The sequence below is a fragment of the Oryza brachyantha genome, chromosome 9 (assembly GCF_000231095.2).
Source record: "Oryza brachyantha chromosome 9, ObraRS2, whole genome shotgun sequence".
Lineage (NCBI taxonomy): Eukaryota > Viridiplantae > Streptophyta > Magnoliopsida > Poales > Poaceae > Oryza > Oryza brachyantha.
The window spans coordinates 10,152,199-10,168,658 of record NC_023171.2 but is presented as its reverse complement, the minus strand read 5'-3'; the positions used below and the strand labels follow the sequence as shown (position 1 = coordinate 10,168,658).

General features: G+C 45.3%; 1 protein-coding gene and 1 pseudogene across 3 annotated transcripts; both read right to left on the bottom strand.

Annotated features, from left to right (window-relative positions):
* Positions 1–2,065: 2,065 nt before the first annotated feature.
* Positions 2,066–5,726, bottom strand: LOC102701294 (exocyst complex component EXO70B1-like). Of its 2 annotated transcripts, none has more exons than XM_040527437.1 (2): positions 3,671–5,726; positions 2,066–2,428 (listed from the first exon to the last, which is right to left on the bottom strand). In XM_040527437.1, the coding sequence occupies exon 1, from the start codon at positions 5,724–5,726 to the stop codon at positions 3,795–3,797; it is 1,932 nt and encodes a 643-aa protein (XP_040383371.1). In that variant the 3' UTR covers positions 2,066–2,428; positions 3,671–3,794. The 2 variants fall into 2 exon arrangements, with proteins under 2 accessions (XP_040383371.1, XP_040383370.1); XM_040527436.1 differs by having other exon boundaries at positions 2,066–2,422.
* Positions 5,727–9,357: 3,631 nt separating this feature from the next.
* On the bottom strand, positions 9,358–15,129 carry LOC102701020 (annotated as a pseudogene). Its single transcript, XR_005812437.1, has 7 exons — positions 14,629–15,129; positions 13,941–14,061; positions 12,658–12,906; positions 12,276–12,429; positions 11,330–11,914; positions 9,742–10,342; positions 9,358–9,471 (listed from the first exon to the last, which is right to left on the bottom strand). The product of XR_005812437.1 is annotated as a probable polygalacturonase (transcript).
* Between the last annotated feature and the right edge of the window lie 1,331 nt (positions 15,130–16,460).

The window sequence follows — 16,460 nt, the reverse complement described above, 5'->3', positions numbered from 1 at the left end:
AACTTTTAAATACTAAGTTTATAATTAAGGAATATATATATATATATATATACACATATCAAAATGCATGTTACTAATATGGCTCAAAGTTTCAAAGTGAATAGTGCTCTATAAGAGCATCCTCAACATCACATCTAAATTTAGTTATCCATATCTTCATTCAGATGATCATCTGAACTAGTTTCATCCTTCATATCTTTATGTACTTCACTAAATCATCCATATATGACATCCTCTCTATCTCTTTGGATGATGGAGAGAGATCATCCAAATATGAAGGTTTTCTCTTCTAATATGAATGACATCTAAAAATAGATGATAGGATAGCCATTCTGTTGGAGCTCAATAAAATTACTTGCTTTTCGAATATTTGGTGTAGTACATCCCCACGTGGCGTCCTGGCCCAACAACAGGTGGTGCGCGGTGCGCCCACGCCCGCCGCTCCAGCTCAGCCACCCCCACGGCCGCACGCAGCGGATCCCCCGTCGTTCGCTCGTGTGACAACCCAACCACGAACGAATCACAGGATCGGGTCACCGGCACGGCGCCGACCGCTCGCGCGCGGTCGCGGATGCGGTTGGTTGCCCCCACCCCCAAAAAAAGCAGCAGCCGTGCCGGGATTGCCTCTGCTCTACTCACGGGCCGCACGGCGCGCGGCGGCTCACGGGGCGGAAGGAAGTGGAGCCGTGCGTGCGTGCGTGCAAGGGAGGGAGCCGGGAGCGGCGGGTGTCGGACCGTCGCCGCCTCGTCGCTGTCTTTGCTGCTGCCCTCCCTCTCTCGACCGCTCCGGCGCATATGCCAATGCCCCCAATGCCCGAGTCTCTCAACCTTGACGTGAGAAGTGTTTTATCATGGTGTTTGAATTGAAAGGCAGCGCAAATGCTGCAACTTCGCCCAAAAAAACAACAACAGGTAACCCCGCTAAACGATGTCCATTTGCGTGCCTGCGTAGTGGGATGAGCAAAATACAATGGGTGCATACATGGATGCTCACATGCATGTGCTAGCTTTGTGCACCGATGAGTTTTGGAAACTTATTGTGCAATGTTTTTTTTTAGTTTTCATTTGCAAAACATAGATGTAGATGTTCGGATGTAAACACGCACACGTTTACCCTGATGAATATCTCCTGAAGATTATATAGACATGTCTTGAAATTAACAAACTCAACATGTGTGCATCTTACCGAAAAGCTTGATATACCTTGAAATTGGTGAAGTCGTCACGAACGTCTCATTGTAAATAGATATGTTGCATAACACTGAAAGAATGATTGACTATACGAATGCATGTCCTAAGTCTAGAACTTGAACCCAAATGAGCATGGTCCACCAAAAGAAATCAAATCAGTTAACCAATGAAATTTTTTATATAATGTATGCATAGTGATTAAAAATAAGCATTTAATATTGTTTCATATCTAGGTCCTTATAGATACTCATTTTGTCAAAAGACTTTATTTTTAGGTTTTCTCGTTTGTTCTAAAGTTTCTCTGTTTTGTCCTATAAAACTTTATCTTTTAAATAATTATTGTATTTGGAATCAGTAAAGTAGGTGACAAATGTTATGGGACTTGAAAAATGGTGGGACAAATATAAGATTTGAAAGAATGAAGAACATTCAGTTTTGTGTAGGTATATTTGAATATATTAAAAATAAAGTTTTTTTTTAGGACGGAGAGGGTATACGGATTGAATCCACCTCGTAAAATTAGTCCATGCTCGCCATATTCACGTCATCTATGACTGTTCATGGCTTACAGCACCAATCGGCCGAACCAATAGCTGGCTCGCCGAATAATTGTTATGCTTCCAAACCATGAAATCGGTATCATAGATCCATCCGTGTCTTAACTACTGCTATTTTGGATCTACTTATATACCCAAGTACAGTTGTAACAAGCAACGGCTGAGGCGGCAGTTGCAACTATTTTGTTGTCACCTATGATGCGTCAGTTGCTGCAGAAACTACACAAATTTCATGCATTTCAGCCTTCCTATGACGTGTAGATGGGGCAACAAACTCACAGTCACACATAACACAGCTTGATTCAATAGAAGGGACGTAGGATTAGTAATGTGAAATATGACAGTGAAGTTTTAACAATCTCAGCTAACACTTCTGACAGCATAACCGTGCAAAGATTAGTAGCCTTATTAATAAGCGAGAAAAGAATGACACGGAACCAGAATAGTCAAGCGAGAAACCATCACACTTTCAATGCCACATCCATACAGCTCACTGCTTAACAGCATTACAGCGAGTCCGCGACCAAACATTACTCAATAGAGAACCATAACAGAAATCTGAATTGCATCCTCATGAACAGCCAATCATTTCCCCGGCTCTTAAACATACCAAGCACATGCTGTCCGTGTCCAATTTACATCGCACCATAGCTACCAATCTCCACCTTCTGCAACTATTTCTTTTCAAGTCCAGGGTTAGCTGTATACATTCTAGGAAATGCTATTCAGCCATCTAAGAACAAAGTTATGTCGAAACAATTCTGGCATAACAAGAGAAACAACCGATTTACAACTTACAAGTGATTTTTATTACTTCCTTATTAGTTATTACCCAGCACATAACCAATAGAAACAGCTCTTAAGTAATCAGCAGGCACAAAGAAGTACATGTGAACTTTTCTTATATAAAGACTCGTTAGTCAACAACTTGGAAATTCTTATAAATTGCTTAGCTCACCCCAACCGAACAACAGAATCTGAATTATCAACGCAGTATCTTTTGTTGGTATGATAATATCTAAACTAATCCTGAAAACAGAACTTCTCTCAATGATAATCATTGAGGCATTTTATCAGGAAGAAAAATCTACCACATTCATAGTAGATCGAGGAAGTAAGCAATTTGCCATGCACAAACATAAAATAACATGATTTACCTCGCGCTAATACAATAATCCATGATAAAATAGCACTGTTATTTTTAAATGGGGATTTACTGTCCTTTTCTTTTTATGTTAGCATTAGCCCTAGTCCAAACTAGGAAGTTACATCAGTAGCCCTCTGGAAAATACACTTGAAAAGAGACCGAGCATGGGAACCTCAAAACTGAGACTTTATGGCCATAATTTTACATAGATGAAACCCAGGAACACAAATCTTTTACATCTAATCTATCAAGTGCAATCTTGATATATATCTGAACAACCAAAAAGGTGACAAGACACTCAGTTAAGTGTCAAACAAATACCATGATGTTACAACTATGAAACATTCTGAAAGAACAGACCTATATGAACAAGCTAGGCCCTGTTTAGATCCTTCAAAATGACAGAAGTTTTGTCATTTTGAAGTACTTTTTGGCAAAATGGATCTAAACACTAGGGTAAGAAAATGGCAAGTTTGCATTTGGTATTTGGCAGTCTAGAGTAGTAAATTTCACCAAAAGGTGCATAGGGATGCGGACCACCTCTCACTTTTGCCAAAAAAATGTTAACTTTTACATGCCTCTAAACACCAACTTGCAAAAATGCAATGTCAAAACTTTTGCCATTTGCCATTTGTCATTTTAAATGCCTCTAAACAGGGCCCTAATCATGAAAGATATAATGATAGTGTAACAAACGAACAGGGTTGGTTATAAAAGGAAGAACCACTAAGGAATTTAACAGTTTCAATAAGATCCTGATCCTGTTTCAGATTACCTCTAGTAGAAGAAATCATCACCAACTATACCCTCAAGTGTCGCTTTTCCCAGAGCACTGTAGAAAACTAGGCAACAACACTCATCAGTCAACAGTAAAAGATCTTTTGAGTCTTGAAGTCATCTCATCCATGGGATCTTCTCCTGTTATGTAGCGAAGGTGGACAGCCCTCAAAGAAATCTGTGACAGACGTCTCAAGGTCCTCCACTGAGTACTTGATGTACAACTCTGGGTGCCTTCCGTTCTCTATATGATGCCGGAACCGACCAAGGAAGGATCGATATGCCGGAAGAAGTTTCTCTGCTATTGATATCCTAAGCTCTTCTCTCAGCTGTGTGTCTGGCACATACCAAGCAGACTGAACCCTATGTGCTTCCTCGAATGCAGCATTGAAAGCCTTGAAACGTTCCCGAAGTGCTGATTTGGATACCCCTGACGAAAAGCCGCCACTGACATGCAGACCTTCATCTCTCAGACAATTTAGGATCTTCAACCATGCTGTCCGTTGATAGCGTGTGGCTGCCAGTCGAAACTTACCCGTCAGCTGCTTCAAGTACTCATCCCCAATAAGCCCCCGGAGCTCCGGTGAATCCTTTACCTTGTGAGCAATATAGTGTACATTGTTCATGATGAACAAATGAGACAGTGCTGCATCCTTGTAGAGTGACGCCTTGCTCTCAAGGTTGTGCTCAAGAACCACAATAATCCAGATAAGATGAGCAGCAAGGGGTAACTGGCTGTCTGGGTCAGCAAGGTCAAGATCTGGGAAGGATGGGGCGGTCTCATTGCCCTCGGGAGCGATTCGGGAGCAAGCCGATGGCCGCGACACAATCAACTCGGACAGTGTGGTTTTGTAGTCAGAAATGAGGCTACTGTAGTTCATGACATAGCGGGTGAGAGGATGAATGGTACCACCAGGCACCGGGGTCTTTGACGGGTCACGAAGCACGGCGTTCTCGAATTCCGACAGTATCCCACGCACAGCATCAGCCAGACGCGACCTGATCTCTGCGGCCTGCACGTATATGGATTCCCCGGCCTTGGATGCAGCAAAGATGTCGGAGACGTCAGGCAACAGATCAGCGATCGCGTCGTGCAGGTCAATGATCTTGAACAGCTTCTCGGGGGAGCGGCGGCCGATGCTGATAGCCTCTGCGAACCCAAAGAGCTGCAGAGCGGCGCCCTTGACGGCTTCGGCGAAGGGGGCATCGTGGCTGGAACCGGCAGCGGCAGTGGTGTTGGTAGAGCTGGAGAGGGGGAGGTCGTGGAAGATGAGGAAGCAGAGCCGACGCTCGCTGGCTAAGACGCCGCGGACGGCGGCGCGGGCAGCGCGGATCCAGCGGCGGATCTTGGCCTCCAGGACCTCCCACTCGAGCCTCTGCACGTCGCCGATGCTGAGCTTCTCGACGCCGAGGCGGCGGAGGGCGGAGTCGACGGCCGGCTTGCGGACGGAGGCGTATACCTGGACGCACTCGCGGCCGTAGCCGGCGGCAGCCATGCGGGAGGCGATGGCGTGGAGGTCGGAGATGGCGTCCGCGGGGAGGAGATCGATCTCCCGGATGCTGCGCAGCGAGCGGTAGCTACTGCGGCGGCCGACGGAGGACGACACGGAGTCATCTTCATCCGCCGCCGCCGCCTCCTCGGCGACGTCCGAGGAGTTGGCGCGGTCGCTGCACATGGAGAGGGAGGTGAGATCGGCGAGCGCCTCGATCTCCAGGTCGAGCGCGCGGGACGCCAGCACGTGCCGGAACTCGTCCTCCAGCCGCGCCATAGCAACCTGCACGGCGTTGGACGCCGCCCCTCCGCCGCTCGCCGACGAGGTGCGTCGCGGGCTGCCGACCGCGGCCGGCGACGGCGGCGCCAGCCGCCGGAGGTCATCCACCGCCCGGAGGAACCGCTCCGCCTCCGTCCTGTCACCGCCGCCATCAAACAGCATCGGCTCGTCGCCACCCCCGCCCCCGCCCCCCGACGACGCCAACGCCGTGGAGTCCCACCTCATCACCACCCTCTCCGCCGCCTCCAGCTCCGCCGCCGCAGCGGTGGATCCATCCATCATGCTTCACCCCCACCCCACCCCACCCCCTCCTCCTCCTCCTCTCCCCTTCCCCTCCCTCCACTCCCAAACACGCCCACGCCGCAGGACAGCAGCCCCGCAACACTCCGGCCGATGCGGCGGCTGCTGCTGCTGCTGCTGATGCAGCGGCGGCGGCGGCGGCGATGCGAGGAGACGAGACGAGAGGGGCGTAGTGCAGTGGCCGCTCGGAGACCGGCCGCTTTATCAAATCGCTTTTTTGTCTCGGAGATTTCTCCTTGTTGCTTTGCTCCGTTTGGGCTCCCTCGCACCACTAATTATCCAATTAGTGGGCACATTAGCGAGCTGGAAGCGGAGACTTTTTATCACCTACGAATAAATCTAATCAATTAAATGCCGACGAGAACTGATTGGTGGGGCCGCCCTGATCTGTCCCCACCTGCCAGTGAGACCACAGCGTCTTTTCCTTTCCCGGATGGATGACTGAGCTGTGGGGCCCGGCTAGCCAGTGGGACAGTCCAGAGCCTCGTCTTTTTTTGAAATTAGCAGTATACCCGTGTATTGTAACATGCTATTGATGATAGATCGTGCCTATAGAGGAAAGAAATTTTTCTTAAGAAACCGCTTGATTTTTTTTTGTGTTTAGTAGAAACGCTGGTTTTTACGTGACGTAGGATGAGAAGTGAGGCGGATGACTTCATTTTTAAATAGTATAGATTTTAACCTCTTCTGAATTTTTCGATGATGTTTTAAAAATTTTGTACTATATTCTTATGTTTCAAAGACTAGCCAGTTATCACTTCATGATCATAATCAAATTTCGGGATTATGACCTATCATCTAATGAGACTATGTAAGCACAGTGCCATAAGCCTATACTACTGTTTTGATGTTAATCTTCAAGGCAGTTATGAAACACAAATGCATAAATTAAGAGCAGGTAAGCAGCTGACAGCTCATCCAGTCGGTTCTTGACTGGACTGCGCAACAGAAGCAAGAGCAGCAACGAGGACAGCATTTCCGGTATGTCTGACAGCAACCAAGGAACAATGAACCTAAGTGCCTAAACTATCGGCTAATGATTCAATCACATAGTATCAGATTAATCAATGAAGAGAACAAGTTCATACTACTAAACAGCAGATGAGAGATATCACAATGGAAAGGCTACCTGAAAATGTTGCAGCTCCTATGCATGTCTTCTTCAGTATGCCTCATATTACAGTAAAGACCACATCTTTACTGAATTCTTCAGTTCTGAACTGATCTTGCTGAAAGTGTTTTCTCATCTTCTTCTGCCTTTTCATCTTCCTCCTTTTCTATCTGTTGGCTGTCTTTTGTGGTTTCTTTTCCTAGGAAAGGTGTTAGTTGCTCAGCCTCCTTTCAAGAAGCTGGTGTTAGTTGCTCAGCCTCCTTTCAAGAAGCTATGGACCCTGCAATCCTGCATGCATGACGCTGGTGATGGTGATGATGATGATGATGCTTGGAGAGATTTGCCTTTTTGGCGCTAACTGTAACGATTTCCTTTCATGTCAGTTTCAGATTTGGGGATAGATAAGCTGGAGGTTGGTAATAAGAAGGGACAAACGAGATCAGTACTTCAGTGATGTTTTCAGAATTTCAGGTTGCAAGCATATTCTCTTTCTTAGTGATGTGACTATGGTAAAACTTCAGAAAAGTTTATTCATATATCGTGATTAATAACTAATCTGGATTAGTTAGATCTTGGAGTATTATAAGATTCGAGAGCGGGTTTATATGATTTTAGATGGCACCAAGGTAGGAGACCAGTTCATTTGTTTGTTCTGTCAGTGTGAAGTGTCGGAATAAGAAGGCACGCGATGTCCAATTACACGAATTCATTTGGTGGCATAAGGATGACACTATAGTTCATCAATCATTCTGCGAGGTTAGCTGTTTCTTCAGACAAATTCATGCATAATGCAGTCGTGTCCCTTCCTTGAACGACCAACTGATTGGGTCATGTGTATATGCCATGTGGGGCCCTCTCCTCTGATGGTGGTGTACGTTTAGTCTAGTAAAGAGCTTCAGCTTCAAATGATAAAATTCTAAGCTGAAGCAGAACCAAACCTCACTGGAAGGGCTCCTTTTTGTAACATTTTTGGATTTTCAAGATTATCTAATGTGGTAGCTTAAGGACATAAATGACTGAATACTACTATTTTTTAAAAAAATGCTTCCAAAAGTCTGAATTTTTATAACATTTTCATGGAATGCACCATTAGAATTTTAGAACATGGCCTAATAGCATTCCTAGCAGTACATCCATCTCATTCTCTATTTTTAGATGTCATCCATATTAAAAGAGAGAAATTTTATATTTAGATGTCTTTTCTCCATCCTCCAAAGAGATATAGAGCATGTCATATATGAATAATATGGTGTAGTACAAAGAGATAGGATAAAACTGTTTTAGATGATCATCCAAACGAAGATATGGATAACCAAATTTAGATGAGGCGTTGAGATACTCTAACAATCTTGCTTGCTCTCCAACCCAATTCTTAGGGAATGAGATAGACCAAGCAACAGGAGACACTGAGGGTTATAATAAGTTGAAACTAGAACCGGCAACTTGACAGCAGTGATGCCACTGGAAAACCGGCAAGCATCGCCTAGCTAGCTACCTTTGCCAAGTGGTGGACTACCGTTGTTTACAGGGAACAGAAAATACGTTGTCATCAACCACATGCCTACACGGGATTTTCTAATTTTTGTTCACCGTGATGAACACTAGCTAACCCTTCTTTTCTCCTTTTCATAATCTCAGTCGTACGAGCACTAGGTAATTAGTAATTTAGCATGCAGCACAATAGTCACCTAGGTACTCAATTTTATGTACTTCTATTAGCATTTTATTTTGCCTGTACGGGTATAATTATACTCCCGGTTTCATAATACTTATTGTTTTGGATAAGGACACGGTATTTAAAAAAATTAACCACTATTTATATCAATATATATTTTATTGAAATACTAGCTCTGTCACTAAATATTTGACGTCGTTGACTTTTTTATATATGTTTGACTATTCGTTTTATTCAAAAAATTTACATAATTATTAATTATTTTATATCATTTTATTTATTGTTAAATATATTTTTATGTATATATATAGTTTTACATATTTGACAAAAAAATTTAAATAAGACAAATAGTCAAACGTGTAAAAAAAGTCAACAATGTCAAACATTTAGGGATGGAGGGAGTACCTTTTAAGATTAGTCTACACATATAGTTGCCATGTTTGTAAAGTAAAAAATTTAAAAAGTATTTATAATCAAAGGTCTAAAGTTTGAAACGATTATGTAACCGGAGGGATACGTGCGATTCGCAGCAGTAGATCAGCTCATCGATCAGCCACTCACTCAGACTAAGGCCGCACGTATCAAATATGGGCCGCACCATCTCAAATATGGGCCCTATACTGCTCCAGCCCAACACATAAGGCCGCACGCGGCCTAGTTTTTTTCCAGCCCAACTTATATCAGAAAGTCTACCGCCCCTTCCGCACTGGATGCTTCAATGAACTGTGACGCTCTCTCACCGTATTATACTTGTATTCACGAATTTCACGATCCAAAGAAAAAAAAAGCAGTGAAAAAGGAACGAAAGAACAAGTCACACCAAAATAAAAAATAAAAAAGAATGCTCAAACCGCTTTTCCTTTTTGTAACATTTCATTCATGATATCATTATTATTCTCCGTCTATTGCAACGTCTCCATCGATCAGTGGGACGTGAATGCCTGTGAGTTCAAAAACAAACCAAATTTTAATCACGGAGGCATGAATATGATCCAGACAAATAAGAGGACTATTGCATAGATATTAGACACGATACAAATATGTATCGGATTAGATACACAAATGAAAAATAATTTATGAATAAAAAATTTATATACGTATTCAAAGCTGTAAACTAAATTTCGATGAAAAACCCTAAAATCAAAGTTAAAAATTCGAACTTTAGTTTATGCAGAAGCGAAATGACGAAGGTGTTGGTTTCAGTGGCATACCGAGAAGATGTTGCAATGGCCGGGGTCGGCGAGGTGAGCCAGGAGGTTGTCGATGGGCCCCTCGCCGGTGTAGACGGCCTGGAACCAGAACCCGACGAAGGCGAGCATGGCGAGGCGGCCGTTCTTGATCTCCTTGGTGCGCAACACCATGACGGGCTCCGGCGACCCCCTGCCCCAGTTGCCCCAGTCGAACCACAGCCCGCCGGGGTAGCCGACGTCCGGGACGGGGTTCTTGCGGTTGGGCAGCCGCGGCTCGACGTCGACGCACCCGGGGTTGAGGTAGTCCGCCCACCGCCGCCCCTCCGCCCACCCCATCAGCGCCATCTGCGACACGAACAGCGTCCACGGGTCCGCGAAGTACTCCCGCGCGCCGGCGTCGATCCACGAGTACCCCTCCATGAACCCCCACTTCTGCAGCATCTCCGGGATCAGGATCCCCGCCGCCGCCAGCATCGCCCACCGGCTGTGCATCAGCTCCGCCTGCGCGAACCACCGCAGCAGCTCCGGGTCCGACCCTAGCCCGAGAGGGTCGAACCCGAAGTCTCCGGGAAGGCTGCCGTCCAGCCACGGGGGCGGGGAGCTGCCGGGGAACCAGAGCGGCCTGTCGGGCCCCAGCGGCTCGCACACCGCCGACACGCCGCTCTTCGTCGCGCCGGCGCGGTGGCGGCGGGGCATCCCCGGAGCGGCCGCCGCACTCTGCGGCGCACGCAACGCCGGTGCCCGGGCACTTGGCTCACAAGAAAAATTAAACAGCAAACACCCAGCGAGGTTTCAGGACATCTTGCAATGCGGAATCAAACTGAGATTGATGGAGAAGGAAGACGACGACGACGACGAACAAATATAGAAGTGTTGCTGGATTTGAATTACCTTGGCTGGAGGCTACATGGCGCGAATGAGCCCGTGGGAAGAGCCATGGAGGAGGAGAGTGAGGAGAAGAGGGGAGGGAGGGTGGGAAAAGCGCAGAGCAGTTTATCTGCTTGGAGTTTAGGATAGGGAGGGAGAGGGTCGTGGCCTTCAGCGCCAGGGAGCCAATGAGGATTTGCCACGTGTCATGCTGGGCCCCCTATCTTTGTGGGCAACTGGGCCTGTGGTGACGACTATGGGCCTCTAGTTTGGTAGTTGTATTGTGCACTGCCAAAGTGCCAGGTGAAATAATTTCACCCATTTAGAACAAAATTGCAGTAAACATGGTAAACCGTACAAAATTTTGCCAAAAAATCGAATTATTTTCTAGTTTGGTTTAATTTTGTGGGGTTACCACTTACCACGGTATTATACCATTACCATACACGGGCAGTTTGGGAAAAACCTGAATGGGAGTTACAAATAAATGAATTCATTAAATTATACTTCTAGCAAAGAACTGAGTAATGAAGAACTTTATTGCTCTCAAAGGAGAAATTTGTTGCTAAAAGGGTGTACAATTGAGCTATGGGGCTGGTTTAGTGTGTACAAATACATGGCTGAAAAGTGCAAACATCAGTGTCCTTCTATGAGACAGTATAAACAGATGGAACATCCTTAAATACATTCCTGAGAGTGAAAGCTGTAAAAGGCTACCAAAAAGTTCTCTGTGGATGTTAACTGAGCAGTGAATCCTCCTAAGCAAATGGTACAGTGAATTGAACAAAAAACGCCGCCGTGTCAAAAACTGTAGTCGATATCAGAGATGTTCTGTAGTGTCGATTGTTTAACCAGCTCCTGCCGCTCGTTGTACAAGTCCAGGTTCTTGCACGGTACAGGAAAAACATAGCCAATGACCTGCCCCTGGACGAAGGAGCACTGGAAAACATGGTGCTTCCTGTCCACCAAACCGATTGACATATCATGGAAAGTAACATTCTTGACGGGGATCTCTGCGCTCCCCTGTATCCTGACTGGTACACGCACCCCATGTCCATGGATTGAAGTGTACGAAATGTTCTCTATGATGGGAACTGCCTTCGGATCAAAGCCTTCGTCTGGGTGCTCATTATAGTCGGTCTTGATCACGATGCCAACACGGAGATGCTCCAGGGTTATGTTTCGGTACACGATGTTGCTAACATAGGCCCCTCTTCCAGGGGCAGTCTTTATCCTCACACCTCGCCGTGAGTCCCAAATATGAACATTCTCTACCAAAACATTTGAAACTCCACCAGACATCTCACTTCCTATAGATACACCAGCACTGTCCAATATAATGGAAAATAAATCACACACAATGGCACAATAACATGGCTTTAGAAAAATCTTGACTACTGACACTTAACAAATTAACTACTAAGTGGAGAACTGCTGTCTCGGAATTAACTTACTAAATCACTTAAAAAATAAAATAAGGGAATAAAATTGCCTGCCTACGTAATAATGAGGTTTTTTACAAATAATATTTCTGATCCTGGTAGATAAATAAACTTGTGCGACAATGAATTGCAATCATTAGACTAAAAGGCTTATATATCTACAGCATACCAATTCCTATTCTGAAACATGTTGTACAAACATATGATAGTGAACCAAACCAATGCGAGCATGATGAAATGGCTGACCTGACCATGGAGCGGATTGTGACGTTGTGAATAGCGATGTTAGTAGATGGACGCCCATAAGCAATTCCATATTGGTCCCAACCACTCTTTATAGCTATCCCATCATCGCCAACAGAAATATAGCAGTTTCTAATCACTACATTCTCACAAGAATCTGCATATGCAAAAAAAACAGTTGAGAATCTGACTACTGAAGCATAAAGTTTACTAAATAATGCAGACGACTCCAAGATGATGTAGGTGTACAGGGATGTTTGGTACATATTGTCACTAAATGTGCAAACCTAGACCATCTTATCCACTCATAGGAGACTGTGAGCTATAAAATGAAAACTGCAACATAAATGAATAAGACCACAGAGAGTAGAAGTTGGGAAATGACCTGGATCTATCCCATCAGTGTTTGGAGCTCCAACAATTGGAGCCAGGATGGTGGTTTCTGATATAGTAACATCCTTGCAGTCGTATATATGAAGGGTCCAGAATGGAGAATCACGTAGAGTGATGTTAGAAATGGTGATGTTACTTGACCGCATGAGCTGCACAAGAGGACCCCTTGTGTGATTGAGGACTTTCTTCCGAAATTTGATCCACCAACTTTGACCTTGCCCATTTATGGTTCCATTGTGTCCTGTATAAAGAGAAAGCCTCTCAGCTAATGAAAATACAAGGCAAATTCAGGACAAAGAGCTTCAAGAAAGAATATTAATAGTAGGAACAGGTTGCAATATATAATTCAAAAAACAAATGAAGTTATATGATCTGTACCAACATTTAGCTTATTCTTATCAGAATCATAGCTTAGAATAAATGCCAGCTAGCATAATTTCAACTGTTTTTGACACAATAACTTACCTTTCCTAGTCTTTTGTGCTGACACGGAAATAAAAGGACAACCAAATACATTTCATAGGAAAATTTAGTGCATGTGAAACAATTTTTCCAAATATTTGTTTGATTTCAGATAAGGTAGTTTCAAGATCTGTTAGAACTTAGCTTTACAATTGCTTTAACAACATATAGCATAAATCACAGCATAGATTCATAGTTGAGTTCAACAATGTAGAGAAAAGGATGTTAATATGTTATAGAACAATATAATATCTTTTGTCAAGTTACCATATTCTTGGTGGAAAATATAGCCATTACAAGTTTACAACCATTTAAAGTGTCAAGAATTTGGTTGTTATCTTTATTGTTATATATGTTAGAAAATATGTCCAGGATAAAATCGACCGATAATGTTGCCTTCATGCAATCAAGCACCAGAGTAATTGGAGTTAAAAGTCCTTAAAAGGGCAAAAAGCTGACAAATAAGCCCCAGGCTCCAGTATGTGACCAAACCCTTCAATCATACATTTATTTCTTTTCTAACAACAACAGCTGAGATTTGTCATTTTGGATACTGAATTTTGCGGCTTGAGCATCACATTTTTTGCTTCAATTCCTAACCATAGTAATGAGAATTGATGATGGCGATGTTGGCAAGCTCAAACGACAAAAACACAGGGCATAGCTTTCAAAATTCTGTTAGTGACATACTACATTCTTAAAATATGACCAGAGAATCTTACTTTTTGTTAATTTAATTTTATAACGCAAGCAAAAGATCAAGATATCAACCGAGTATTAGAATGCAGAAACAAAAGCATAACTACAACTTACCAGTTATAGTCACATCCTTGAGGTCTTGACCATGTATAAGGCTCCCATACCTAGGCCCCTTGTGCTCTCTTCCATACCCATATGATGGCAATGGGGACATCAACGGCCAATATCTTTCATCCTTACATAAGTAATGCAACAAGCTGTCAATGCTGACTCAGATGGTAAAAAATGCACCAAACTGTAAAAAGTAGCAGACAAATGTAAGTAAGAAAAACCTAGTCCCACAATGCTGAAGGTTGAGCTAACTTCAGTCAAACTAACTATCAATATGCCCAACATTTAGCAGCACACGTTGATACATCTCTGATCTCTCAGTGAGAAACAACCATTTTTTTACTGACATATCCAATGAAGCTTCATCAAAGCCACACCAGATATTAAAGTCACAAAATAGTGTTGGCCCCCATGATTAGCAATGCCGGTCTATTTACTCAGGTTTTTTTTTTACCATGCTTGTTCCTTGAAGAAACTATAAGAGTGCAAGTATTGCAGCATTTCCACTCTATCCAGCAGTAAAAAGAGGATAAGTATACCATTGTATGATCTATGATACTACAATCACATAACAGGACACGTCGTGGAGCACATACTCCTATGTGCACAAACTTGTCAAAACTGGCATAATTCCTTGAGAAAAACCTTATAAACAAGCAAGCCGATGGGGATTGCAACTGAGATGACTCACCTGGATCCCGAGGATCTCAGCGCCGGCTGCGAGGAATAGCGTCATCCTACTGGTGAGGTTGAACGGCGCGGTCAGCCACCTTCCGGCGGGCACGACGAGCCTCCCCCCGCCCCTCTCCGCGATCGACGCCACCGCCGCCACGAACGCCGCAGTGTTGAGCGTCCGCCCGTCCCCGACGCCCCCGAACTCCCTCAGATCGTAGACCGGCGGCGAGGCCACCCACTGCCCCATCGCCTGGACGGACGGCGCCCGCTTCGGCAGCGGCGAGCTGGTGTAGAGCCGCGCGCGGCCCACCGAGGTGCTCTGCCACAGGAACACGAGCGCGAACCCGACCAGCCAGAGCGCGAGCAGCACCGCCCTCGCCGGCGCCCCCCACCGCCTGTAGTGGTGCGCCCCTCCCCTCCCCACTCCCGCCCGCGGCGACGACGTGGCCACCACCCCCGCGGCCGCGGCGGCCCGCGGGGAGGAGGACACGGCGGCCGCGGTCTCCACCATCGGATCTGGCGCGCCGGACGGGACGGGCCGGATCTACGGCGCGGGTGGGGCCCCGCGGCCCATGGGCGGAGGCAGGCGGCGAGGCGACCGATTCGGCACTCCTCCCGTCGTCGGAGCACGGCTTTAAAAGGACGGGAGGCGAGTGCTCGCTCGCGCCGTGGACACACGGTGGAGTTGGCCCGGAACCACGACGACGGCGGTGGAATGACCGAATTGCCCCCCTACTTCCTCCGCGGCCGCGCACAGCCGTCGGATCGAGTCGGCGTCGGCGGCGGCGGCGGCGGCGGCGGCGGAGGCAGCAGCGACACTAGTAGTTGTACACTGCGGCGTCGAGCAAACCACCGTGAAGCCTCCCACGCAGCGCGACTCCACTGACAGCTGGGCTGAGGCTGACGGCCAACCTAGGAAGGTTGGTGGGGCCCGGGCGCCAGTGGGAGCACGGGTGGGCCCCACCTGCGCGAGGTTGGTCCAGGTCCACCGGCTAGCTAGGTGGTGTGGTGTGGTGCATGGTTCGATTGGCACATGGCACGGATCGAAAGATCCGTGGTCTCGTGCTCGTGTAAGACAGTTGACACGGCCACATGATCGTACGAGGCACCGCATTATTCTTAGATAATAGGGGCAGCTGTTAAATTTAGTTTGAGCTTAGTGTTAAAGTTAGGTGTTGTTTGGTTAGCATACTAAATTTACTAAATAATATTTAGCCAATTCGTTTAAAGTTTGTTTAAAAATATAGAATCATATTTTAGCTAAAGAGGCAAGTTTCTATCTATAATTGACACGTGGACTCTATAAATTAGAGATGGTATCTTAATATGACAAACTAAACACACTTAATTTCATTAAATTCGGCTAATTTGAGTTATGATAAGTGAATATGTAGGGACGGAGCTGCTTGTTCATTTTTGCTAGAGTTTATTAATTTTTTTCCATATATGTATCACCTCAATCGTAATTTAGTCATCCGTAGTAATCTAAACCTAGTTTAAAGGATCAGTGGCAATCCTTCTGTTTCGTTCTAGCTCCGCCACTACTTATACAAGTTAGGTGGCCAACCAAATAACCTCTTAGTTATTAAAATGGATACACGACCTGAACACATACAAACTCGGCGACTCTTTTGTATGAGTAGGAGGTATAGGTGCTCAGGAGAGACACACGAACACATCTAGGTTTAATTTATATCCCTTATCCGTAAAATTTTAGATAACAATTGATTCTGAGTCAGCATTAAAATTGATCAAGAGAGTCTGCAATTAAGGGCATATTCAACAGTAGAGTCCATTATGGGCTCTACCTCAAGCAACGTCAGCAACAAGAGTTTATTTTAAAATGAT